The 27936-nt window shown below is 35.7% G+C and overlaps 1 protein-coding gene across 2 annotated transcripts in view; it reads left to right on the top strand.

Moving 5' to 3' along the window:
* ABCA12 (ATP binding cassette subfamily A member 12) overlaps positions 1–27936 on the top strand; it is a 279848-nt gene that overhangs the window by 204591 nt on the left and 47321 nt on the right. For both annotated transcript variants that reach the window (XM_040476160.1, XM_040476159.1), the window contains 13 exons: positions 844–1017; positions 4303–4467; positions 4792–5002; positions 5957–6096; positions 7892–8011; positions 11187–11277; positions 13420–13599; positions 14187–14502; positions 17354–17468; positions 24130–24459; positions 25580–25649; positions 25739–25873; positions 26779–26934. In XM_040476160.1, the coding sequence (XP_040332094.1) occupies positions 844–1017; positions 4303–4467; positions 4792–5002; positions 5957–6096; positions 7892–8011; positions 11187–11277; positions 13420–13599; positions 14187–14502; positions 17354–17468; positions 24130–24459; positions 25580–25649; positions 25739–25873; positions 26779–26934 (2203 nt within the window). The remainder of the gene's footprint in view (positions 1–843; positions 1018–4302; positions 4468–4791; positions 5003–5956; positions 6097–7891; positions 8012–11186; positions 11278–13419; positions 13600–14186; positions 14503–17353; positions 17469–24129; positions 24460–25579; positions 25650–25738; positions 25874–26778; positions 26935–27936) is intronic.

The raw sequence follows: 27936 nt of genomic DNA, 5'->3' as shown, positions 1-27936 counted from the left end.
AAAATATGTAAATGGGGAGTATACATTCTTATTACTTTCAATAGGAAAGAGAGAAAAGTTCCAACAATTTTTTTTTTAATGTTTATTTTGAGAGGGGGAAGAGGGACAGAAAGAGAGGGAGCAAGAATCCCAAGCAGAGTCCAATGCAGGTTGCGAACTCACAAACCGAGAAATCATGACCTGAGCTGAAATCAAGAGTTGGATGCTTAACTAACTGACCCACCCAGGTGCCCCTCAACAATCTTAAATTTTGTAAACTTTTCTCTTGATTTCAACGCAATGGCAATAGAGAGGACTTCTGTCTTCTCATATTCATGCCTCACTTTTCACACACCATTACTGTCCAGGACAGTTGATTCATATTATTATCCAATTCTAGGTGTTTTTTTTCTTTGCCCTTTATCTCTTGATGGAGATACCTTGAGATTATTATATAAGATTATAACTTCAAATAATTTTAAAAATGAAATGCAATTTGAATAAACTAAGTAAATTTTATAGGGAAAATGAGTCTTAAGCTAGTATTTTTCCCAAACTTAACTCCAGATCAATTCTTGGTACCATCGTTCAGCCAGTTGTTCAAATGAGAAATCTCAGAATCATCACAGACACTTCTTTGACTCTTTTTCTCAATCTTGTTTCTTAAGCTTTCCACTGGACAATGAGCTGTCTATAGTTTTATTGGTGGTGATTAGTGGTTGAAATGGAAAAAAATTTTTTTTTTATTTGGAGGACAATTTATCATATTTTTAAGTGAAGTCTAAGAGTAAAGAAAAACCTTATGTTAAGAGCTAGCTCTCAAAGGATTCACAGCTAAAATATTTTTCTTCCTCCAACTTGCAGATTATTTCTCGTGTGTTCTGGTTGCATTCTTGTGATGCTAATATGACCTATTCCAAAATGGAGGATGTGATGAAGGAGTTCTGCAACCTGTCTGTTCCAGAAAGATCCCGTCAGTCTTACCTCATTGGACTCACCCTTCTGCACTACTTGGACATTTATAACTTCACATACAAGGCAAGTTTCTGTTGATGAAATATTTTATATTCACAGTTTAGAATAAAAATATTTGATTACATGAGTATGCTCTCTGATACTCTAATGAATAAGATCCATTTATACAGCTTTTGGAATTATAGCTTTATTTTAGAGCTAAATAGAACCTTAGAGATCATATACTGCATATTTGCACATTTTATAAATGGGGAAATTAATATTATTGCCTTATTAACTCTCAGTTTGTATATCCAAGACCAGGTATTAAATTTAATGTATATTATACTAAAGTATGAGATACAAATGTGTGTGTGTGTGTATTTTTTTACAGTGAACAAGCATTAATTTGGTAGAATAATAAAGATTAAAGCAGATTTTTTAAGAAAGTGGAGATTTGTTTGGTGTTAAAAATTTGTATGTGTTTTTTCCATCAATTTAGAAAGAGGCTACTGTTACTCAGGCAGTAGAATAAAATAAATGGATCATTATCAGAACTTAGAAAAGTCAGCAATGACTTCATCTTACAATAAGTGCATGCTTTATAAGTACTTATGTAACACCAAACTGAAAGAAAAATATAAACATAAGAAAATTAAACATCTATGTTCACCCACATCTATACTAGATCAAAAATATTTACATATTATTGAAAACATTGCAAAAAGTGTTTTTCTCTTTACAGTAAGAAGAACCAGAAGCAATTTGGGTGACATATGTTGTTGAGACATTATAGAAAAGGGGATGAAAATGTTTCAGGACTAGTTATCAGTAATCCTGTTCTGGATTATCATTTTCCATACCTATCTTTCTCTGGTGGCCTCTTTTTTTTTTTTTTTTCAATGTTTATTTATTTGAGAGAGAGAGAGAGTGTATGTGTAAGGGAGGGGCAGAGACAGAGAGGGAGACACAGAATCTGAAGCAGGCTCTAGGCTCTGAGCTGTCAGCACAGAGACCCATGTGGGGCTTTAACTCACAAACCATGAGATCATGACCCGAACCAAAGTCGGACGCTTAAACAACTGAGCCATCCAGGCACCCCTTCTGTGCTGGCCTCTTAACTGGGACTCCCTGCCTCCACACTTGTAACCTCCCCACTGCTACCCTTCCCTACCATTCTTAAACAGCCAGAGTGATCATTTTAAAACTTAAGTGACATTATGCCACCCCTCTGCTCATCACCTTCCAGTGGCTCCCCATTCTATTCAGGTAAACCCCCCAGATCCTACAGGATCCCCATAATCTGCAAACCCCTTTCCCATCTGTGAAATTCTCTTTCCTCCATGGTATCTCCTTGGGCCCATAGCTGCTATGTGGAACCACCCAATACTTCAAATGCCAGGAATAGTGCCAGGCCCATAAAGGCACTCAGCAAATACCCAGTAATTATACAAATGGTTATGTTTCGTAAACTATGACTTCAAATGCATATGAAGTGAAATTATTAATTCTGTTCATCTCAAATTTTATTTTTTAATTTTTTTTCATCTAAAATTTTAATTCTTATTTTATAATGCCTCTGCAGAACAGATACCAAACCAAACATTTTTTGTTGAGTCTAGTAGTTAAATATGTACCTTTGACAAACAGAAGACCATTCCTACCTCTTTTAGGTGTTGCAAAGAAAAATAACGAAAAATTACTCATCGTTAGTCCATTTATTTCACATCAGTGTAAGAATGCCAAGAATTTGGGTAGCACTGGAAGAAAAACTGAAATGTTGATTTCAATTTAGAAAAAAACATGACTGTAATTAATAGCTGTGCTAATGAGGTATCTGTGTCTTCAAGATATCTTTCCAACTGCATCTTGTTCTCATAATGGTGGTCTTTGACTATCTTGGGCATGTCAAGAACTGTCCCTCCTCATGGACCTCACACATCTTTCCCTCTACCTGTAACCTTCCTCTGCTTATTCTTTCTCTGGTTTGTTCTTTCTCTCCATTGCAAGGCCATACCGGAAAGAAAGGTCTTTTTTGATTCTTAGCTAAACTCCCTGTACCCCCTCATATTCCCCCAGTCTTTCGTCTATTGATTTGTTTGATATCTATTAGACCAAAGCCTCTTGAGTGGAGGGATGATGTCAGTTTGTGTACCACCCAATATACCCATCACCTCACCCATGCTGGGAGCATAGCAGACACTCAATCAAAGTTTGTTGGTGAAATGAATCAGAGGATGAAGTTACTTTAAAATTTTAAAGCATTTCCAGTATTACTTCATGCATCAGAAGAGCTTTATGGGATTGTGATAAAACCTGATAAATCACATGAGTTTTTTGACAGGGTTTTTCTGATTTTAAGGATAATATTATATGATCTTTGAGCAACAGCATACATGAAGAATTGTGTAATTGACATTTGCCTTTATGACTTTTAAAATCATTTATTTTAGGCAACTTTATTGAAGTATAATTTATGTACCGTAAAATTCACTTATTTGAAGTGTCCAATTCAATGATTGTGCAACCATTACCACAAAATAATTTTACCTTATTTTATTTTTTCAAAGTTCATTTATTTATTTTGAGAGAGAGAGAGAGAGAGCATGCATGCATGAGCAGGGGAGGGGCAGAGAGAGAGAGGGAGGGAGAGAATCCCAAGCAGGCTTTGCTCCATCTGTTCAGAGCCTGACACGGGGCTCAGTCTCAGGAACTGTGAGATCATGACCTGAGGCAAAAGCAAGAGTCGGGCACTCAACCGACTGAGCCACCCTGGCACCCCTACCACATAATTTTAGAATACTTCCATCAACCCCAGAAAGAAACTTTGTGTCTATATGCAGTCACTTCTCATTCTGACCTCTAGCCCAGGCAGCCCTAATCTATTTTCTATCTCCAGAGATTCTCCTTTTTTAGACATTTTATATAAGCAGAATCATATATTTGTGGTCTTTGTGTGTGTGTGTTTTTTCACTTAGTATAATGTTTTTGAATTTCACGCATGTTGCAACATGTGTCGGTATTTCGTATCTTTTTATTGCCAAATGGTATTCTAGTTTTAGGGTGTACATTTTGTCCATTCATTTGGATTGTTTCCATTTTTTTTTTTTTTTTTTTTTTTGTCTCTTGTGAATAATGCCACTATGAACCTTCACATACAAATCTTTGTGTGGACATGCATTTTCCTTTTGCTTGGATAAATACTTAGGAATGGAATTCTGGGTTGCATGGTAAGCTTATATCTAAGTTATTTAATAAACTTCCAAAATTTTTTCCACAGTGATTATAACTTTTTAGATTCTTACCAACAGTGAGCGCAGGTGCCAATGTCTCCACATAGATCATTTATTTTTATTCTGTTCCTGTTAGGTGTTTTTCCCTAGGGAAGATCAAAAGCCAGTAGAAAAGATGATAGAACTCTTCATGAGGCTAAAAGAGATTCTCAGTCACATGGCTTCCGGCACACGTCCGCTGCTGGATAAAATGTCATCCCTGAAACAAATGCATCTGCCCAGAAGTGTTCCGTTAACACAGGTAGGAAAGCCACCCAGTAATGTGCTTCTTGGGAAATTCCTTTTGTCATATTAACTTTTATTTGACATTAGTTATAATACATGCAGCTACAAATACAGTACATTCAAAAAAATCACCTGCAGGGAAACTCTTCTAGTCTGGCAAAAGCGTTGCCACTTAAGTTAGCGAGGTTCAGCATTCTGCATTTACATTTAGGATACGTGTTTTAAAGGAGTTATGGAAGCTATAAGGATACTCTAAGCATTACCAGGTTTTCTTCTGTATTGTCCTCAGCAGCATTTATAGCTACATAATGTTAATAAATCGTGGATTTTTATCTCCCAGGCAATGTACAGAAGCAACCGGATGAACACACCCCAAGGATCATTTAGCACCATCTCCCAAGCATTGTGTTCCCAGGGGATCACCACTGAATATTTAACTGCCTTGCTGCCCTCTTCTCAAAGGCGAAAAGGCAACCACACCAAGGATTTTTTGACTTACAAATTAAGCAAAGAACAGATTGCTTCCAAATATGGAATCCCCACACATACCAGTAAGTATACTTCAAAATTAGCACAGTGACATCATCTCCTAACAACATTGTCCACTGTGTCTTAACCTTTCATAATAAATGAGGCATTAATTTTCCCCAGCACTTACACGGCACTTCCCACACTTCAGGCATGTTTGCACATTGACTGACCCACACGTTGCAAAACTAGAAGGTAGGCATCTCCATCTTAGGGGAGTTGAGGTGCAGACAGACTTAAGTAACTGGCCAAGGTCGCCCAACGTGGAAGTATCAAAGCTATGAGTTGAGCTCAGCAGTCTAGCTTCTGAGTCACAACACTGAGAACTTGTTCATCACAACTATACTGTCCTTGCCAGTAAATAATGCAAAAACATGCCTTAAATCTGCTTACTCAACATTTTTCTTAACTTTTGAGAATTAGAAATTAGTCTCACACGTAGAAAAGCTCTGTGAATGCAGCAGAACTATAAACGCTTAGTAGCACATCAACACCGTTTACTTGGGATGCAAAATTCTATCAGTTGAGCTCTTCCAAGTGATATATGAATGTTTAGTATATTCGTGCAATTGGATTGACTCATTTATTCATCTCTTTACTCATTCAAAATTTATTGAACAACTCTTATATATCTGGTACTACCCTAGTATCATATTTTTGCATACTAACATATATATTTTTAAATTAAGTGTTGGTTGGAAGATACTCTGAAATGTGATTTTTCAAAGCCTTTCTAACTCCTCTTGGCAAATGCCATCACTTATCATAGTCTTGCTTATTGGGTTAAACTCTCATACCTAAAGATTTGTTACTACACTTTCTTACTTTGATACCAGATGCTTCACAACTGTTAATAATAAAGGAAGTGTAAGACCTGCATCTGTGGGCGTAATAACAATAATCTGTGTCAATTTACCATAAGAAAATAGATTTTACATACACATACTAAATGGATTTTATTCACTTTTTCCTTCCAGCACCATTTTGCTTCTCCCTTTATAAAGACATAATTAATATGCCTGCTGGACCTGTGATTTGGGCTTTCCTGAAACCTATGTTGTTGGGGAAAATTTTGTACGCGCCATATACCCCCATCACAAAGGCAATAATGGAAAAGGTTTGACCCTTATAACTCACAGTTTCTATCTAAAGTATTAAGATGATTTTTAAAGTAGTCAGCTTCCAAATCTGCTATAGTTGATTCAGATTTCTTTATATCTTACCTAGTATTACCCTTGGATTTCTGAAACTCGTAATTCTCAGATTCTGCCCTGTACATGTGTAAACAGTGTAGATTGTTTAGTAGCCCTTTGAAGAGAAATGAACCAGGGTGACACTTGAGAGTGAGGTTAGTTGAAACAAGATCTCATATTTTTCAGCTTATCTCCAAAAGCAGAAAATTTTTCTACCACTAGTGTCTAATTTTCAAATATGTTAAAATAATGGCACTAGAAAAAAATAATATTAGAGCATTATGTAACTAGTTTGAACAAAAACAATCCCTAAATTATAAATTATTGGCTTCACATTAGGTTGTACAATTCAACATGTTATGTTTATATGAAAGATAGACATCGAGAAATACAACATTATTAATAGTCACTATACTGATCATCTACCTAACTTAATCATAATTACATTTCCCTGCAACTTTGAAAGTTGCAATTTTCATGATTTGAATTATAAATTTGATACTTTTAAAATGATAGAGTGGAAGGAAAAAATCTCCACTTTACCATTACTTGGTCACTAGACCATAGTTTAGGTGAATATAACGTTATTGTAGGTCTATATAAAAATGGACATGAGTTCATCACTGGTTTCTAGGATGACGTTTGTTTTTATTGTTTGCATTTTAATATTTAATTTTCTTTATTGACTATGTGCTCCTAATAATTTTGCATAAGTGAAGTCAATACCTGCTTATTTTCCAAGTGTAGTCATTTTTTTGTCTTTCCTTTTTGTTTGGCTCTCACCTCCTCTCTTTCTCTCCTCTTGATCTTATTCTTTCTTTTATGTAACTTATAATTTTTAGTATTCAAGGATGTGTTTTTTTGTCATTTATGTACATTTCTCTAATTCTTTATAGACCATGATACTATACATACATTCATATGCAAGGTTTTTGTCATTGCTTGCGTTATTAAAATGAGGTTACATTATAGTACTTTTACTATGTATTACTTTACTCACACAACAATACCTTGTGGAAATTCTAACTCAATTGGCATCGTTTAATCCATTCTTCTTGAAAATTGCAAACTTTTTCATACCATAGAATTTACTCAGCCAGTCCTCAGTTGTTGGGCATTTATTGTGTTTCCAGTGTTTCCTTTTGTTTTCATTTTTGTTTTTGCAAATGGAAATAATATAACAACAAATATTCTCATGCATGTTATTTATGCAGTGGAATTTTTATTTCAATGAAATGATTGTTCAGGATTGAGGGATTAAGGAATACTGTATTTTATGTAATGTCTGTTGTCAGATTGCTTTCCAAAAAAGGCTGTAACACCTCCATTTCCACCAGCAATATATGAGAGTATTCTCCTCATATCTTTGAACTAGGATGTTTCTGTAGTAGTCAAGTTAAATGTGTCATTGGAAAAAATGAATAACTTGTGAGAACTCCAGAAGACATGTTTTCATTTTGACTGTAAATTCACTGTGGACACTGAAGCAAACCCTACATTTTCCAGAATTTTTAAAAGTGATCCTGACCCTATATAAAAGCTGTCATTTAAAAACTTCTGACCATGTGGGAAATTTCTGACAATTTTTTTTTTTTTACTAGCTCTACCTTTTAGAACTGTTTCTTTAAAGTTGTATAACAAAATAACCTTAGGATACCTTTTTGGGATGTGGGAGAAATAGTGATGGACCTGATCTGTCTTTGTTTCTTTGTCTTTAAGTCTAATGTAACTCTGAGGCAGCTGGCGGAATTAAGAGAGAAATCTCAAGAGTGGATGGATAACTCACCACTTTTCATGAATTCCTTCCACCTGTTAAACCAGACAATTCCCATGCTCCAGGTAGGAGACAGCTCTGTCATTCTTCTTCATAGGAATTATAATTCTTTAAGATTTTAATCATCCTCATTATGGCAATGGGCCTGTAGTAACTTGGAATCCGTATCCAATAGATTAAATTTCCTCTCCTCCAGAGAGAAAGTCTGAGACAGGATAACAGATCTCTCACATTCCTAATCATCCTCACCTCCTGTGGTGCATCCTCTCTGTATCTGTAATTCAGAGATAAGCCATTTTACAGGTTGAATTTGAGACCTAACTAGTGATGTAAATCTTGTTTTCCAAAAATGAAATGCTGTAAAAACTACTTAGAATGTGTTTACTTTATTTGTCCCTTCACTTTAAATTATTTTTTGCTATTTTAACAGAACCAGAGTTCCTAAAAATACTAGTATTCTGGAGAAGAATGTTCAGTTTGGGGAATTCTTTGGTTGAAACATACAGCACTCTAGGGTAAAGATTTGACAATGCAACTCAAATACAGTGTGCACTGGTTCAAAGTATAATTTGCAATTCTTGCAAAAGATGTAGGGTTTTCTGAAGATGTTGAAAATAATGTGGGGCAAATGTTCCAATCACAAACAGCTACTGAGAACTAACAATGGAGCAGCAGAGTCAGACCAGCTACCAGTTGGAGAAGAGAAAACTGGCAGGAAGGATGCAACATAGGAACTTTAAGAGAGAATGGTTTATATATCAAAGTATTTAGAGAGGCCCATGGAAAATTGATGGAGAGCTAAAATATATTTGCAAAAAAAAGGTCCTTCTTAAAAACATGTTCAAGAAGTTAAACATAGAATAAAGGATTTGGTTCATACAACTTTGTCAGAAAAATTATATCCAAAGATGCCTTGCTTAGTCTTTGTTTTGACTAACAATCAGCGCATAGTTATAATTACAACCTGGCTTTTATCATAAATAATATATAAAGTTTATATTATAATACAAAATACTTTTCTGAAATAGATATTTAATAACTTAATTAATATAAGAAAAGTAAACTTGCATCAGACATCTTCCCCACAATTTGCTATTAAACTTGGTTCTAATTTTAAGCAGGTTCAAGTGGATGTTTTATGTAACAAAGACCATTTAATAGTACTTTGTTGACCTATCTGTTTTCCTAAATGGAAGATTGTTCTCTTTTTCCTTTAACTCTTTTTCTGTGGAGTAAAAAAAAAAAAACCCTACACATATCATTTCACTAAGGAAAGTTTTGTGGCTAAAGCGGTGAATTAACAAAAGGCATGATCTGTGCATAATAGTTCCAAAGTGCAATAATTTGCTATGAAGAAATTCTGTGATTGTGTCCATAAAGGGTCCATCAGCTAATGGAAGCAACTTGATTCTGCTCTAGACCAAAAATAAATCATTATTCTCAATTATTGAGGAAAAACTTATTTATGCAAATGTACACAGGTTTTGAAATTTAAGGCTTTTAGCATAACACCTGGCTTTGCCAATGTGAATCCCGAGGCAAATGACATAAGACACTTGATCGACAGTTTACGAATCTCTAAAATGAATATACTGAGAGCCACTTCACAGATTTGTGAGGATCATATGTGTGAAAGCATGTAAAAATAGTGTCACTCATCACAGGATTGATCGCAAAAGGAGTGGTGGGAGGATGGAGATATGGCTCAGTGGATCTTCTCTGAATTGCAACAGACACAGTGCTTTGTTTATTAGTAATGCTCTAATTCAGTTTTTCCAGGATGCACAAATTAATTCCTGGTAAATAGACTTCAGAGGACTTGGGTTATCACGGTGTGTAGCTGTGTGATAGCCGTCAGTCTACATGCTGTCACCTGCCCTTACCCCTCAGCATCTATGGATTTAGTGAATTAATTCTGTTGTATCTATGCTCTGTTAATACATATTATTCTTAACCTTTTATCTCCATGGTAACAAAACTGAAGATATTGGTAAGAAGGATAGAATGATGAGTGATCCTGGATTGTCTTCCAAAGGGAAAACCAGTTTTAGTCTGGTTCCCATAAAAACATGGCCATGAATTAACACATAAGATAAGCATTTCTCTAATCACGTTGAATTCTCTGTCTTCAGCCCTTTGGCCCTTTGGCCCTTATTAATTTTGTGTCCTTAAGGGACCTCAAGGTGTTCTGGAAAACTCTGTGAGAAAATTAAGCTAAATTCTGTTAGACAGTGTGCAGTACACAGTAAGGTCTCAACAAGTGTTACCTGGCTGTATTTCTGGAGTGGTAGAAGCTATGTCTCCTAATTTGGAAGATAGCTATAAAATCATTATATGTTAAAGCATTGAGGTTTGTTTTTTTTTTAATTTTTCAGTCTTTCCATGGAGATAGAGAAATTTAAAGATTTATCGTCAGTTTATTTTTCCATGTTCACATAATTGTGCTTTTTGCAATGATAAATGATATTATAGTAATTTACATTTGAATGTTCTGATGAGTCATTCATCTCTACTTTACAGAAAAGTAACATGAAGCTAGAAAAAGCAGATTGCTTGCTGAGAGCCCATAGCTAGGAAGTAGTAGAACTCTTTCACCAATCAATTGTGATATGAAGTTCCATTTAGGCATCACAATTTTTTAAATATTTTTTAAATTTATTTTTGAGAGAGAGAGACAGCAGGAGAAGGGCAAGAGAGAAAGGGGGGACAGAGGATTGGAAGCAGGCTCTACACTGACAGCAGTGAGCTCCATGTGGGGTTCGAACTCACGAACCATGAGATCATGACCTGAGCCGAAGTCGTTCAACCGACTGAGCCACCCAGGTGCCTGTAGACTTCACAATTTTTAAAAGTTGTATCAGTTTCTTTTAGTTGAACAAAATTCAACCATGAACCACTACAGTGGTGTATAGAGTATATCAAAAAACAAATGATGTCATACCCGTGGGTAAAAGGACTGTTACATTGAATGTAATTTCCTAATGTTGAAATTAGAGTCATATCTGGCCACAGGAGCATGCTGACTAATTTGTGTCTATCAACAAGAAAACCCAGCCTTTCTAGTCATTACCAGCCACACACCTTCTTTTCCTTTCTAAGGATTTGTATGTGAGCACTGCAAGGTGATGCATTGATAATGCCGGGTGGTTGTTACTTCCTTTCACTATAGATGCTGTTAGACAGATGATGATTAAACAAGTTTTCTTGTACTGAAACTGATTCCCTATTGTTATTTGTTAGAATACTTTAAGGAACCCCTTTGTGCAAGTTTTTGTGAAATTCTCTGTGGGACTTGATGCCGTTGAACTATTGAAACAGATCGATGAACTCGGTAAGTCCAGAGTTACAAAACTTTTATTCACTAGTCATGTCAGGAATGTGAAAAACATGGTTGCATTTGAAAACGTTTTATTTTCTTCTGCATTTGATTTTTAGCTAGTTATTCTAAGGACAGTAAAATCTTGGACATATCTATCCATCTTTTTCCCAGATAGTCGTATTACTACAAGTAGTAATAACTATTCACATACCCAGTGTCTGCAGTTAGTTTCAACAAGTATATACTTCATGTATTCCTATAGTCATTGGTCAGTTGGTAGATTGCTAGAAGTAAGAGGACTTCCCCCCCACCCCAGCAACTTGATGAAAAGCAAGTCCTTAAGGACAAAGGAAGACGAAATGGTTTATTTCCAGTTACATTTAACATCTTATCTCCGCTGGCCTCAGTATCACTTTGATTAACCCAGAATGTAACTGGAAGAAATTATTGAGTTAGCAGAAGCAAAACAAAGGCAATGAAGAGATTCAAAAGAAAATAAACTTAAATCAGTATTCAAGGTTGGATCCTCCTCTCATGGTCATTTAAAAGAAACAGGCAAAGAGGATCAAAGGAAGCTGTCTGAACTTATGCATTCCCTCTGCCACATCCCCACCTTCAACCTAAGGGATGCAAGACATCTAATTCAGTCTGTGTCTGATTCACTGTTGCTATGCAACCACAAGTATGAGGAAGGGATTGAGAGCATCAGAATTTGGCTGCAATAGAGCAAGTGCCCCTCCTCCCTGAAGCTCCTGGGACAGAAGTGACATAGTCTGTAAACCAGTAGGGAGGAATTAGGCTCATGTTTGTATTGTATATAATTGTGTGCACTTTATGATAGTTGACCGAGTTTCATTAAGGAAAGATACTAGTGTATTTATTCTCTAAAAGTACCATTTGGGTAAGAAATCATTTGATCAAAATATCGGGAATATACTACAAAGTTTTATATAAATTTTATCTCCTTAATATAGGACAGGAGTTCTAGAATTTAAAAATAGACTAAAATGAATGTAGCAGTGAGACTTGATGTTTGTGTAATTGTATATGCAACTTAGTATCTGAGAGTTTATATAGTTTGAATTGGGAGTGGGGCACTGACCCTCATAGCTCTTTGATCCTGTCTGCCAGCATTTCTAAGGAATCCTTGGTGTTGTGTTAATTTCCAATGGCCGCTGGAGGCCACTGTTCAACCACAGTTTTACCCCTCCCCCACCAATGTCTATATCCAGCAAACCATTTCACTTTAAATTCTAATGAGAAATGCATTTAAGAAGTTGCCCTCTGTGAGAAATTAGTCTTGCGTTGGAGTTTGGAAGAGTCATGTTTGGGTTCTGTGAGGAGGGATTTATGATACAGCATTCTTGGTATTCATGATGATCAAGTCAGTGAAAATTTAATTGGCCAAGTGATTTATTAACTTGCAATTTCATATTTACCCTTTGTCTCGGTTGATTTCCTCATAAGGAATCATGAAATTGAAGAGCAATTAAATCCTCTTTCTTCCAAAGTAATTACCTGAAATAAAAACTTGATCATTTTGTCTAGATTAATACAGATATCAATAGACATAACTCACTTAAGGTTTTATATCAGTTTTAGAAAGTTGTTAACTATGTGGCCTAGATTCTCACAGTCTCCTAAGAAATGATTCTGTAGCACAACTTATTTAATGACATAGTTTATTTGCACTCTACATAGATTTTTCTTTGTTTAAATTCTTACATTCACATTCCCTGAATGAAGTTAAGTGTTTCTGTTTATTCAAAACTTTTATCACTAGTGTTCTTCCTGACTACATGTAGATATATATTTTTAATTATTCACCTTTAGTCATTGGTTACCTAAATTGTAGCAGGATATACTTTTAAATTGGCTTGTACCACTCTTTGAACTTGGGTCTACTATATCAGTACCAGCTCAACATACTCTTCAATGAATATTTGAGCAACTGGATACATTTTCCTATGTGTTATTAGCTATTTTTGTTACTGGATATGTTTGGAGCAAATTCTACAACTTCCTATTACTCATAATCTAGTATAATGGTTATTACATACCAAAAAGTCAGTATTTTGTTTGTCTCAGTACTATTAGAAACAACATTATAATACAACTAATATGTGTTTTGTCTGTTTTGCTTTGCTTTTTTAGATATTCTAAGGCTGAAATTAGAAAACAGCATTGACCTCATTGATCATCTCAACACACTGTCCTCCCTGACAGTAAATATTTCCTCCTGTGTATTATATGACCGTATTCAGGCAGCAAAAAGCATAGATGAGATGGAGAGACAGGCTAAAAGGCTTTACAAAAGCAACGAACTCTTTGGAAGTAAGTGTCATTCTACTAGAGTTTGAGCTTCTCTTTGTACTAAAATTGGCCAAATTCTTTCCTTACCCCTTTCATCCAGAACTCAGAAAAGTAGTCTGGGGGGTCACTGTCCCCTCTGATGTCCTTAGAAATGAGAACCTTTCATGTAGTAAACCAACTATATTGTCCGTGGAGACTTCAACAAATGTGTAATTTTGTTGGCATGGTTAGAATTGAGACTGAAATGGATTACATAGTTATGGGGTGAAGTTGAGTCCATCTTCATAATCAGTCAAGATTATTCATTTGTGTGTATGTGTGTGTGTGTGTGTGTGTGTGTGCGTGCGTGTTTTAATTTTAGTAAGTGGCTTAGAGTGATCTATTTAATCTGGCCACTTAGTTTGTAATTATATTCTCAAACTCCTGCTTTGAATCTCTGAAGTTGTCACTTCCAATTAGCCATCTTTCCTGTAAATTAGGAGCCTGAACTTACTGTCACATTACAAACTCAATTGCCTGTTTGGCTGCCCCCTAAGTGTCCCCTCCAAACAATGAATAATGTCAACCATAAAATAACCTTTATGCTGTTGTTTCCCTTTTATTTTTAGGTGTTATTTTTAAGCTTCCTTCTAACAGAAGTCAGCATAGAGGCTATGACTCTGAAAATGTCTCTCTTCCTCCTGTCATAAAATATACCATCCGCATGAGTCTCAAGACTGCACAGACCACAAGAAGCATAAGGACCAAGATTTGGGCCCCAGGGCCACACAATTCTCCATCACATAACCAGATCTATGGCAGGGCTTTTGTTTACTTACAGGATAGTATTGAGAGAGCAATCATTGAATTGCAGACTGGAAGAAACTCCCAGGAAATAGCAGTCCAGGTCCAAGCAATTCCATATCCCTGCTACATGAAAGACAAGTAAGTCTCTGCAGCTCTAGCCTCTTTTAATAGTCAACCACTTTTTTGAGCACTCATTTCTATGTATTCATTCACATGTATCAAATGAAAGCGATCTCTTTCACCAAAGTTTTGTCTAAAGCTTGCTTCCAGGAGAGGGTCAATGGTACAGGGCACAGCTCCACTACAGCTGCTCATTGTTACCAAAATGATGGCAAAGTTCTTACCAAATGATTCAGGTTTTCTTCATCATAACCCTTAGCTTTCCAAGGACTATGGCCCTTGAATTAGGAACATTAAACTACAGACCTGAATGCATCACTGCACGATTTTGATGCTACCTACTCTCTACTGGTCTTCGCTTTCTCTAGTGAAAGGAGAGGATTAAACAAGGCAATCTTAACATCTCTTCCAACTCTCAAATTTTATTAAAAATCTGTGAGTCCATGACCAATTTTAAGAAAAATTTTGATAGAGCACATCATTGATTCACTCTCTAAGATAAATATTATGCCATCTAACACTATGTTATGTTAGGTACTACCAGTCCACTTGCTAGAAATCCTTATCTCAAATGGTTTGCTACATCAACAAAAAATGTACGGATCATGTTTTAGACAATTGAATTTGAATGTTCAAAAGGTCTGCCAGGCGGGTAGCGCTGGCTGGCTCCTCCACTCTGACCACAGTCAGCCTCATCCTCCTACATAAAAGCTTGAAGTAGAATATTACTTTAATGAAATTACACTTGTTAGCCCATTTGCTCAGTTTATATACAATTTAGATGGCTCTGCTCTTTTTTTTTTTTTCTTTTTTCTTTCTATTAACGTGTCTATCTACTTTGGCTGCTTCAAGAGCTGTAGATAAAATGAGGTGATGCAACCCTTTGTGCAGCAGCGATCCAGGGAGACGGATGAGGCTTCCACCAGTGGGTTGTCAAGGTTAGCTGCTTATTGTGGAGGCCAGTCAGTTCTCTGCAGCCTGAACTGTGAAGGAACTGCATCGGCTGGCACGAATAGTAAAGACCTGTGGGTTCAATTAAAAGAAAATTTCTCATCTATTTTCCGCTCATTTTTTCCCCCTTATAAATGTTGGTACCTAGGATAGTGGGTACCTGGATTTTCTTTTTAAGAATAAAAGTAACTATATTCTGCATTCTTCATGGGAGTATGGTCATAATATCCTACATATACATATCAACTCTTTATTGCGTACAAAGTGCTTTCACATATATTATTTCCTCTGTTCACCCAACAACCTTAGTATGGTAAGTGAGATGAGGTATCATAAACCGTATTTTCCTGATGAAAAAATACCTTACTTACTTACTTACGGTAAGTGAGATGAGGTATCATAAACGTGTCCGTAGTTGTATAGCTGGTAACTCAGTGGTCTTTCGATTAGGAGACCAGAATTTTCTCCTTTATAGTAAACCAAACCTAAACCAAACCAATCTTAAAATACACCATCACTGGAAGAAACATTTTAGGGAATTTGTTATTAATGAATGAGGCCCTTTACCTAATTCTAGAGCCAGAAACACCATTAGGGCTGGACCTGAACCAAGAGAAAATTCATTCAACAAATATTGTCTAAGTGCCTAAGCCATGCCAGACAGTTTCCCAGGAACCAAAAAAAATGGATATGGCCCCCATCCTCTTCTCCATCCAAAAAAATAAACAAAACAAAAACAAAAACAAAACAACAACACACACGCATATGAAACAAAACAAACAAACAAAACCCTCCTATCTTTGATGATAATACACTTCTGATGCTAAAGTGATAATGAGTGATGGTGATGTCATGTTCCATTAATATTTGCATTTTTCATGAGGACCTTTGAAGGTAATTCCTTAGCCTTATAGATTAAAAGGGGAGTACCCTTAGTGCCTTTCTCTAAGTGAAAATGTCAGTGGAGCCTACTACGGAAAACAGATCAATTTAGAGTTCTTCTCATTGAAAACTACTCATTTGCCCATAGACATATGAGTAATGTCAGAACCATGATTCTCAAAGTATGGTCTCTGGACCAGCAACATCAACATCAGCTGGGAAATTGTTTAAAATGCAAATTCCTTATCCCACCCCAGATATAATCAGAAGCTTATGGGTAAGGCTCAGAAATCCATGGTTTAGTAAGCCCTTCAGGTGATTGTGATCCATGGTTAACTTTGAGAAACACTGCATTGGAACTTTCTGGTATCATGGGCAGGCCACGGAAGAATACATTTGGAGCCTGATGAAGTCTTCCAGTGACTGCCTAATGTAACACATTACCAGAAAAGTCATTTATATACTGTTTATGAAACATCTCCTGGAGCATTATTTTGAGGAATCCAAGTTCTTTGTTTGCATTTTAAATTGAATGCTTTGAGTTTTATTTTATTTCATTTTGGGAAATTTAGTTTAATAATAACTATGAGCATCCAAAGAGTAGATAAATACAGTAATTTGGGATGATATAGCTTTTAGCTAGATAAACCGATCATCATCTAATTTTAAATCTGCCTTTTAGATAAGAATTTAGTTTAGACAGAAGGGTTTTGAGCTTTGAAATTATATCTATGTAATAATTATTTTCCTAGATAGGACATACTCAAACACACTCTAAACAATAGGGTAATTTTATCCAACAATCCAGAGGTTTTTTTTTTTTTTTTTACTTTTGCAACAATACAGCAAGAAAATCAAAGGCTTACTGTTAAGTCAGCTTCGTACTTCATAAATAAAGGAATAATATTAATGACTATTCTCAATTTCAAAGCAGGATTATAATTTGTAAGAGGGAATGTGTTTTTGTTTATCACAATCTGCACAGTTGATATTCATTAGGGTCGCTGAATTTTTTTTTGTTTCTGTTTTTTTGCAGCTTCCTAACCAGTGTCTCTTATTCTCTTCCAATTGTGCTCATGGTTGCCTGGGTTGTATTTATAGCTGCATTTGTAAAAAAACTTGTTTATGAGAAAGATCTCCGGCTTCATGAGGTATGTCAAGAATCTCTTTTTATTATGAATAAAATCTATTTGTATAATAATTAGTATGCTTTTCATCATATCTATACAAAATCAGAAAGCCCGACCCATACCTCATGAATTAAAAAGAAAAATATTTTGGGGCGCGTGGGTAGCTCAGTCGGTTGAGTGACCGACTTTGGCTCAGGTCATGATCTCACGGTTTGTGTGTTGGAGCCCCGCGTCGGGCTCTGTGCTGACAGCTCAGAGCCTGGAGCCTGCTTCTGATTCTGTGTCTCCCTCTCTCTCTGTCCCTCCCCAACTCATGCTCTGTCTCTGTCTCAGAAATAAATAAACATTAAAAAAAATTTTTTTAAAAAGAAAAATATTTTATGAATCATAAAGGCAGCTGATATAGCAATATTTTGTTTTAAAAAATTACGCAGAAATCATGTTATAAGTGCCTCTAAAAAACAAAATGTAAATAATGCTGAGTAAAATCTGAGTACAATTTATAATCCTAAGAGTAATTTTTGCCCATGAAATTCCTATAGGAAATTCAAATAATAACAGTAATAATTAGTAAGGCAGGAAGATTGTTGGCATGGTAACTAAATGAGTCCAAACGAATTTAGATATAGATATATAGATGTAGACACAGACATAGTCATAGACAGACAGATGGCTTGTTTCAGCTCTCAATAAGCAAATTCTCTTTCCAGTATGCCTTGTCTTCTTCAGTTATCTTCTCTCCTATTTTCCACTGACTCATGATTCATAGAGACTAAGAATTTCATGTTATGCTACTGACTAGGTTAATAATATAATGATGAAAGACAGGGCCTGGGATGTAAAGCATGGTCTCTTCTTGAGCATGTTCCCCATCATTATTTCCAAATCCAAAATAGCTTACTTCTTTTTAGAATTTACGAAAAAGTGCTGTGTGATTTTGGGATTGTATTGGAATAAAAATTATTTTATCTGCTCATCCTGTAATGAGTCAATCCTTACACTCACTGAATGAAAAGGAAGCAAGAACATTTCAAAAGTGGGGCGCAGTAATTATTGCAAGGCCTGGCTGACAACCTGAAATAATGAGGTTAGAGTAACTTGTTAGTCCATTTGTGCTTTTCAGACTTACTTTGCCAATGCTTCCAGGCAATTGATTATTTCTCCTTACAAGGTACAAATTACTGATTCATGTTTTTGTTAGCATCAGGCTTCCAGGGGTGTTCTAGAGTTTGAACCTATACTTCTTACCTTTTCTATTTGAATTCTGGTTGATCCTCACAGCTGCATTTTTATATTTCAATTACAATTTGCTAAACCTCTCATCAACTGGTTTGAGCCTTCTTGTATTCAGAACTGTGTGTGATAGTTTCTTAATTCCAACTTAGAAAGGTTTTCTTTTTCTTTTTTCTTTCTTTTTTTTTTTTTTTTTTGTATTCTAGTTATTTAACGTACAGTGTAGTCTTGGCTTCAGGAGCAGAACCCAGTGATTCATCTCTTACATATGACACCCAGTGCTCATCCTGAGAAGTGCCCTCCTTAATGCTCGTCACCCATTTAACCCATTTCCCTCACTTACCCTCTGTTCAGCAACCCTTGAGTCTGTTCTGTGTATTTAAGAGTCTCTTACAGTTTGTGTCCCTCTCTGTTTTTATCTTATTTTTCCTTCCCTTCCCCTATATTCATCTGTTGAGTTTCTCAAATTCCACATATGAGTGAAATCATATGATATCTATCTTTCTCTAACTGACTTATTTCACTTAGCATAATATGCTCCAGTTCCATCCACACAGTCGCAAATGGCAAGATTTCATTCTTTTTCATTGCCAAATACCACATCTTCTTTATCCATTCATCAGTTGATGAACATTTGGGCTCTTTCCATTATTTGGCTATTGTTGATAGCACTGCTATAAACGTTGGGGTGCATGTGCCCCTTCAAATCAGCATTTTTGTATCCTTTGGGAAACTTGAATCCATGCCCTAAACCAGAATTTTGGTTGCAAACTCCTATCTTCTATTTCTCTTTCAGTTTCCTGGTACTTAGAAGTGAATCTTCACAGATTAAAGGAAAACCTTAAAGTAGAAAATTGTGATAGATACGGAGTTCTTTTCTACTTCAAAATAAATACCTACCTTAAAGATAGAATTTGTGGTAGAAACACACAGTAAATATAAGTGTGTGTATTAAAGCATATCACTTTAAATTTTTTTTTTTAAAAATCAAAGCATAATGAAGAGTTCTTTCTCAATTGAAGAAAGACATATTTTTTTTAATGGCACACTGGTTTCTGCTTGGTAGCTTTGTGTCTTCATTTTGCATGCATCTACTTTCAAAATTTAACTACTTGATCTCAGGGTTCAAAGTCATACAGTAGAAAATCACTGAGCTTGGGATCAGAGAATCAGGCTTAGAGTCTTCCAGTTCATACTCACTTGGGCCCAGTCCCTTCCACTAAGCCTTACTATCTAGACCTAATTCAGCACACACTTCTAGAATGTGACTCTCTCACTGCCACAGCAAGAAATGCATTCAGTTATCCATATTTTATCAATTCTAAGGTAATACTTTTTTTCCTTTGCTTCTTAAAGCCTCTGGAATTGGGATGCATTTGGTAGGGTGTCACCATTTAATTGGTGGTGATTTTTCTTTTTTGGTGCCATGTAAAAATAATGGCACATCTTAAAATCAGTGGTGTCCTAAATTCAAAGGAATGCCATCTATTTGTGAGATGTGGAATGGACGCCTCCTGCTCAATGCCTCCTGGTCAGCCTTCCTCTACTGCTCATGGTTCTAATCTTATGTCCTCCTGTTTAGAGGGAAAAAAGCTGAGCCCAGGGGGAGGTGACTTGGTGAAAACTGAAGGGCTAGTTAGTCATCCATCTGAGACTGGAACTCAAGTGTCTTGACTTTGAACCAATGCTTTTACACATCATAGCTGCTTTCCCTCTTATCTTATTTTGGTGGCATAGACCCTTAAGGACTTTTGATAATGATGATGGAAAATCTCCTTGGTTACCAGAGATTCAAAATCACGTTTTAATACCATCATTTTAATATTCAGTAAGTACTAAACTTTTAATTCCCTATGTCCTTCTCATTCCAATTAAATAAAAAAGGATAAAAAATACTTTTTTCCTTCTGTAATTGTTCTTAAATCTGGGCAAGAAAACCAAGTTAGTTGCTATTTCAATGAAGCCATTAATCCTTGACCTTGTTATGATATGACTCCGGTGAGTTTCTTTAATTTGTTAAAGGAATTAGTACAAATATTAATGCCCAGTAAGTTTGTTGATGAGATTAATCCAGTAGTTTAAAAAAAAAAAAAACTATTTTGAAATGCCTGTAGTTTTGTTCTGTGTTCCTTGCTTTTAAAAATTAAAATATTAAAACTATTACAAAAATTCATTTACAACACACAGAGAAGTACTTTTGCACATTATTTTCTTGATTTATGGGTTAGCTTCATCTATCGAATCTAATCTAAGTCATTTATGGGGATTTCGGTGCTTATATTCAGCTGGAGACAAAATTTTGGAGTTGTTCTTTCTCAGTTCAGAACGATAGGTAGTCTAAAATATCTGTGGTCTGAAGAGACGGGATTTTAGTAGTTCACTTTAAACATTTTTTATGCCTTCTTCGTAGACACTATCCATCACGGTAGTGGGAATTTGGAACATTTCAAGTAGTGATCACAACACCCTTTATATCTTACTAGAAAACAATAATTGTTAAGAAAAAAATTTTAATTGAGGTAGGAAATGTTTCTATTCCTTATAAATTAGTGCTTGACATTCTTGTTGAATTGAATGAAGATTCAAGTAAATACATGAATCTTTGTGATTTCTTTTCCTGAGAGCATTAATGTCAGTTCCTGTGCGTAAGCTTCTCTTGAATGTGGCAACACGTTTACCCAAAATCTTACGAAACCTGCTGTCAGTATTTTCTGCCATCCACTGAAGCAAACTCTGTGTACAGGGGTTTTCCTTGAGCAACAGGTTATGAGATGCTGATGAATTGCTTCAGGCAGGTTTGGAAGGCTTGAGACAAGTGACTCTTTGATTGCAAAGTTGGCACGTGACATATGTCACTCTGAGGATCAATAATGACATCCAGGAAAGCATAGCCAGAGATTCTCGGTGGGCCATCTTCCATCAGCAGGTTTGGTCTTATTTATTATAACGATGTTGGCAGTGAATCTGGATAATTTATGGATGACTTACATGCTCTCCTTGCTCTTTCTCTTTATGAATAACAGCTGTTCTCCTCATGGCACAATATCCTGAAGTTTAACACTGAAGTTTCATGCTAGAATGTTAAGTAGTGAACACTTTTGGAAGCACCTAGCTCAGTCTGTGTCCATAGGAAGCAATGATCACCCTCCAACTTTTACCAACTCTTGGGAATAGGGATCTGATCTCAAATCTTGAAAATTTCAAAATTACAGGGATAATCACCTTTGGTCCTGGTCTTCGGGTTTGCCAGATTATCTTTTAATAAGGCTATAAATGGAGAATTTTCTAGTTATAAAAATGTTTTATATTGCAGCTATCAAATTGTTGGGAGAGGAAAACATGTTTACACACACCAAAGTCAGCTTTATTTCATGTCCTAGATCCTTTATATTCACCTTGTGAAATAAATTGATATTGTCTCCTACTAACATACGCTGCTATTGGGGACAAGTATTTTTCGCATAGGTCACATGAAATTAGGTGGTGGGTGTCAGTTCTGGAATAGTTATATGGGTCCCATAACTCTCCAGTTAATTATGAACTCAGTTAAACCTCAAAATACAAATAAGAAAGGCAAATGAAAGAGCTAACGTATCATAATCATACTGGAATAGGCACGTGTCTCTGAAATGCAGTCATCAAACATGACACAGTAATTTTTTCAAATGGGTTGGGGTGCAGAGAAAAAATTTCGGTAAGACCTGTGAGGTGTATTTTCATACTGAAATGTAATTTTGTTTTCAATGATAGATACATAGTAAATGGAGGAAACCTTCCATAGTACATCTTTGCTCCATGCTGAGTTTTTTACTTTGACCCACACTTCCATTCCTATGGAAACATAAGTTGAATCTTTACTGCAAAGGGCAGGAAGGCCTGGGAAGAGAGAAGCAGTAAGGAGGGAGGAGGGTGAGGAAGAGGGCAAAGTTAAGAGAAAAAGTCACACGCTTTTTTCTCAGCGGTGATTAGCTTAAGGCCCACAGCTTAGACTGTTGGCAGTCAGGTAGCTGTTTCCATGGCAACAAGAGGAGCAGCAGAGTTATCAAAATGTGATAAGTTACAAAGGCAGAAAGTAAAATTCACTATTTTGCGTGTAGAGCAAAAGATTCAGCAGCATTCCTTTTTTTTTTTTTTTTTTTTTTTTTTTTCCTTCCTGGACAAGTTAGGTTTAAAGAAGGACATTGAAAATCCTTGATTTTACCTGAAATACTAGATCATAAAGCTTTAGTGGAGCATTTCTTTTGTTCTTTTTTAAAAATGGACTGTTGGGGCGCCTGGGTGGCGCAGTCGGTTAAGCGTCCGACTTCAGCCAGGTCACGATCTCACGGTCCGTGAGTTCGAGCCCCGCGTCAGGCTCTGGGCTGATGGCTCGGAGCCTGGAGCCTGTTTCCGATTCTGTGTCTCCCTCTCTCTCTGCCCCTCCCCCGTTCATGCTCTGTCTCTCTCTGTCCCAAAAATAAAATAAACATTGAAAAAAAAATTTTTTTTTAAAAATAAAAATGGACTGTTGATTCATAAGCTTAGCATTAATCATGTATTGTTAAAACTAGGTACCAGGATATGCAGGTTCCCACAAATTGCAACATGTCATCAAATTTGAGACAACCAAGATCCAGGGGACGTTAGAGCTTTCAGAATCCCTTTGAGTTAATGCTCAAACATATCATGCTGATCTGTTTCTCTACCTTGGTGAAATGCCTTGGCCTTTAGGGATGTTACTGAGTTACTAAAGAATATAAATTGAGAGAGAATGAATCTCAGATACATGAGTTCATTTTGGGTGCATGAATGTCTTTCTGAGAAACAAAGATGACAGACCTGACCTAGACTACCAGTGATCTTAAGGATGGGGAAGCTGTGCCACAAGGCAGAAAGTCTCCCTTCAAAGTTTCCATGTTTTAAATCTTAGGAATCAGGTCCATTCTACTTTTCTCAGGAACCTGAATACTGATTGTGTTGTCCGTCAATGTTTAGATTTTTCTTAAAGAGAGTTTTGCTATCTCAATCCCTATACTGAATTTGAAATAAACCATGTTTTTCTACCTGCTTGAAATATTCATGCCTGCACAAGTGTCAAATTCATGTTGTAAAATTCTGCAGAAGACACCATAAATTTTGATAATCTATTCTAAATTAATTTAATCTGGGTGCATCAGTTAGATACCAGTTATAAAATGAAATTGGAAAAAATAAAAAAAAGAACCTCACCATCCAAATCATCCATTATATTAGGCACTCTGAAAGCGTACAATTTAAATTGGGCTGATGTAAATGGTCGTATTAATTTTATATAGCAAGCATGGACAAATCCTTGACTTATGAAAATCATTACGATGCCTAGTTCCATATGTATGAAGAGTCTCATGGGCATTTTGGCATGGTGCAGAAATAATTGCTATTTGAGAGAATATCTGCTCAAAAAGTGGCTAACGCTTTTTCCTTTTCACAGTACATGAAGATGATGGGTGTGAACTCCTGCAGCCACTTTTTTGCCTGGCTTATAGAGAGTATTGGATTTTTACTGGTTACCATCGTCATCCTTATCATTATTCTGAAGTTTGGCAATATTCTTCCTAAAACAAATGGTTTCATTTTGTTCCTGTATTTTTCGGACTACAGCTTCTCAGTTATTGCCATGAGCTATCTTATCAGTGTCTTCTTCAACAACACCAACATTGCAGCCCTTATTGGAAGCCTCATCTACATCATTGCTTTTTTTCCCTTTATTGTTCTGATTACAGTTGAGGATGAGTTGAGTTATATTGTAAAAGTATTCATGGTGAGTCAACTGTCACAACTGAATGGCTAGTGTGTGATAAGAATTGGTTCTTTTTATGTTTTTAGACTCTCAAACTAAAAGTTCATTTATCTAAATTGAAAAGTTCTGCGATTGCAAAATAAGCTTAAGTGTTCTAATGATAGTTTTTTCTATATCATTGAGTACTGTACAAACATAAGACAATGAAAACGAAACTTTCCCCCCCAGTTGTTAAAATCATAGTATGTAATGCTGTTAAATAATTTCTGAAGAAATAATAATCTTTTAAAAACAATCATTTTAAAGATCATCACAAATTCTAAATTCTTTTCTGGTTCAACTCCTTAAATATCTTAAAGCCTTTATTACTGTAATTATTCACATGTGTGAATAATTTTCATGGGTTTGGTAACATATAATATAACTTATAGGCATAAAGACAAATGCACTGACAGCATATAATCAATTTTGAATTCTTTTCTGCCTTTTCAATTCAAAAGTATTGAATTAATTTAAGAATTTTAATGAAATCAATAAGAATAGTTTGAAATTTGGAAAGCAGAAAAATAAATCTCTTTGAGAGTCATATTGCAACTTTGGTGTTTATGGAAATGGAAAGTGTTAAATAACTTTCATTTAACATTGACTACTTTGGGTTAATGCAACATTAAATTTCTAATTTGTTACATTGTAAGTATTCAATCAATTCATATTTTAGTATATTTTAATTCATAGTACTTCTGTTACCTGTAATCAATTTATGAAGTAAAAACATCTTATGGCTTCTAACAGTTGATTTGATTTTAGTCTTAGCACTGCATTACCCTTTAATTACCTATTTTATAAATTGCTTAGTAACATTTACTAAGTTTAGATACATATTTTGGGTTTTTGGCAAATATTTTCCAAGTCATAATTTTCCTGATCTTGTTTTCCTCTATTCCCTCTTCTCTTCTTCAGAGGGGTAGTGTGCTTGGTACAGGACCTCTGGACCCGTACCAATGGGATCTCTCCATTTTTAAATACGCTTAGGGAGTTAGTGTCAATTTTATCTGTATAAGTGTCCAAAGTTTTAAGTATGTTTAGATCCCTCTTGCACAAAACTTATAAGAACTATCATTGCTGTTTCATTTCTTCACAGAGCCTGCTGTCCCCAACAGCATTCAGTTATGCAAGTCAATACATTGCAAGATATGAGGAGCAAGGCATTGGTAGGCTCACTTCCTTTAAAAACTAGATTTTATCCTTCACAACTGCAGTACATCTCACAGAAGAATAAATACATGTGTTTACTTTTTAGGTCTTCAGTGGGAAAATATGTACAGTTCCCCAGTTCAGGATGACACTACCTCCTTTGGCTGGCTCTGCTGTCTAATCCTAGCTGACTCTTTCATTTATTTCCTTATTGCTTGGTATGTCAGAAATGTGTTCCCAGGTATGAACATACTTCCTACAGATATATTTTGTATAGTTTTCATGCTTATAAATCAGCTACTATATATTTTTTAATATTTGATCTGCCATATATAGTCTCAAAAAAAAAAAAAAAAAAACATACAAACTTAAAACTCCAAACTAACCAGAACTTTCCAGGACGAGATAGTGCACTGGTGAATTCCTTCTCTGATGTTCCTTTAAAGGGTGGAGTGTATCAAGAAGCATGGAATCCAGTCTTTCCAATTGGGCACATGAGACATGATAAAGCAAAACCAATTCTCCTAATTCTGAGAAGAATTTACCAAATTCTAGTAGGAAACACTAGTTAGAGCCTCTATTTTAGTTCTCAGGTCATCATTACTTTTAACATGCTTGAGAGCTTTTCCATTCAGCCTTACTGATATTTGTGTATTTCCTGGTGTTGTAGAATAGATGAGTATTCTTCCATTTGCATAAATTCCTATAAAAGACAAATGTGTAGAGGACAGAAAGCAAATCAGTAATTGTCTAGAACTTGAGGTGGGACCAGGAGTTATCTGTACATGGGCATAAGAACACTTGTTGAAGCTGTAGGAATAGTCTAATAATGCATGGGTTGTGGTGATGGTTGCACAACTTCAGGTATTTACTAAAATCATCTACCTCTACACTTATTATAATGAGCAGATTTTATGGCATGTAATTATACCTCAATGAAGTTATTTTTTAAAAAGAATAAAAGAGAGGCTATCTTTTTTTGCTTTACTTTGGAAACAGACTACGCTTTAATTTGATATAGATCAAAAAAAAAAGAAAGAAAGAAAATACTTTCTGAACCATATATAATGTTCTGTTGTTTAGCTTCTGATGCCTAATGTTAACAATCAGCTAATATTTATTCTTCCTAATACATTTTTATCACAGGTACCTATGGCATGGCAGCTCCGTGGTATTTTCCAGTCCTCCCTTCCTATTGGAAGGAGCGATTGGGATGTACAGACATGAAGCATGAGAAAAGCAATGGCCTTATGTTTACTAATATCATGATGCAGAACACCAACCCATCTGCCAGTAAGACAAGTAGGTCAACAACAAGCATTATTATGACAGAAGTGATATAAAAATTTACATGACTAGTGATTTTAATTATGTTTTTCTAAATGGCAAAATTATCATCCTTTTAGTCATGGATGAATATGTCCACACATATGTGTTCAGACTCTTATGGAGATTAAATTGTGGCTTTTTCTGGGCTCATTAGTTCAGTTGGTTAGCATATGGCACTAATTAGGCCAAGATTGTAGATCCCTTTGTGGTCCAGTTAGATTCACACAGAGAAAAAATTTGTTCCTTGGCCACAGTCTACACCCCTAACTCCAGCCATCTGTCACTAGTCAAAAAGAGTAACCAAGTTAAAATACAGATAATTTAGCATAACCCATCACCAATGTTGAACAAACAGTTTAAAGCTCATGACTTACATTGGGTGAGTAGTGCCATCTTCATAAGGTAAGGATGACCCATATCCATGGTCTATGTGTGGTGCCTAAAGCAGATGTGGATAGTAATCAATAAACTGGATTCTATAACCACAGATCTGAACTGGCCTTGTCACCGTTAAATCACATCTTGTAGACATTTTTTTTTCCATTAGTTGGTATAATCCTGTCTGATCAGAGAACTTAGACTGCCTTTTAAATATTTGAGATCTGTTGAATCAAGGAGAATTCATTATTATGATAGCATAGTCTAAGACTACCTGTTCTGACAGAGAGGTGTGATATGAGCCTTGGAGAATGTGGTTCCCCACCTCATTCATTCTTTAACCAAATGAGAAGGAGGCTGAAGGCTACAATAGATATTTTGTTTCCAGAGTTATTTTTACTTAGAGGCCTGTGTTGTTATACTCTTCAGTTTTTTTTTTTTTGTTTTTTTTTGTTTTTTTTTTTAATTTTTTTTTTCAAACGTTTATTTATTTTTGGGACAGAGAGAGACAGAGCATGAACGGGGGAGGGGCAGAGAGAGAGAGGGAGACACAGAATCGGAAACAGGCTCCAGGCTCTGAGCCACCAGCCCAGAGCC

Source organism: Herpailurus yagouaroundi, unplaced genomic scaffold (assembly GCF_014898765.1).
Source record: "Herpailurus yagouaroundi ecotype Mexico unplaced genomic scaffold, PumYag 140, whole genome shotgun sequence".
NCBI lineage: Eukaryota > Metazoa > Chordata > Mammalia > Carnivora > Felidae > Herpailurus > Herpailurus yagouaroundi.
Note: the sequence above shows the minus strand (reverse complement) of the source record. Positions and strands in the feature narration are given on the sequence as shown.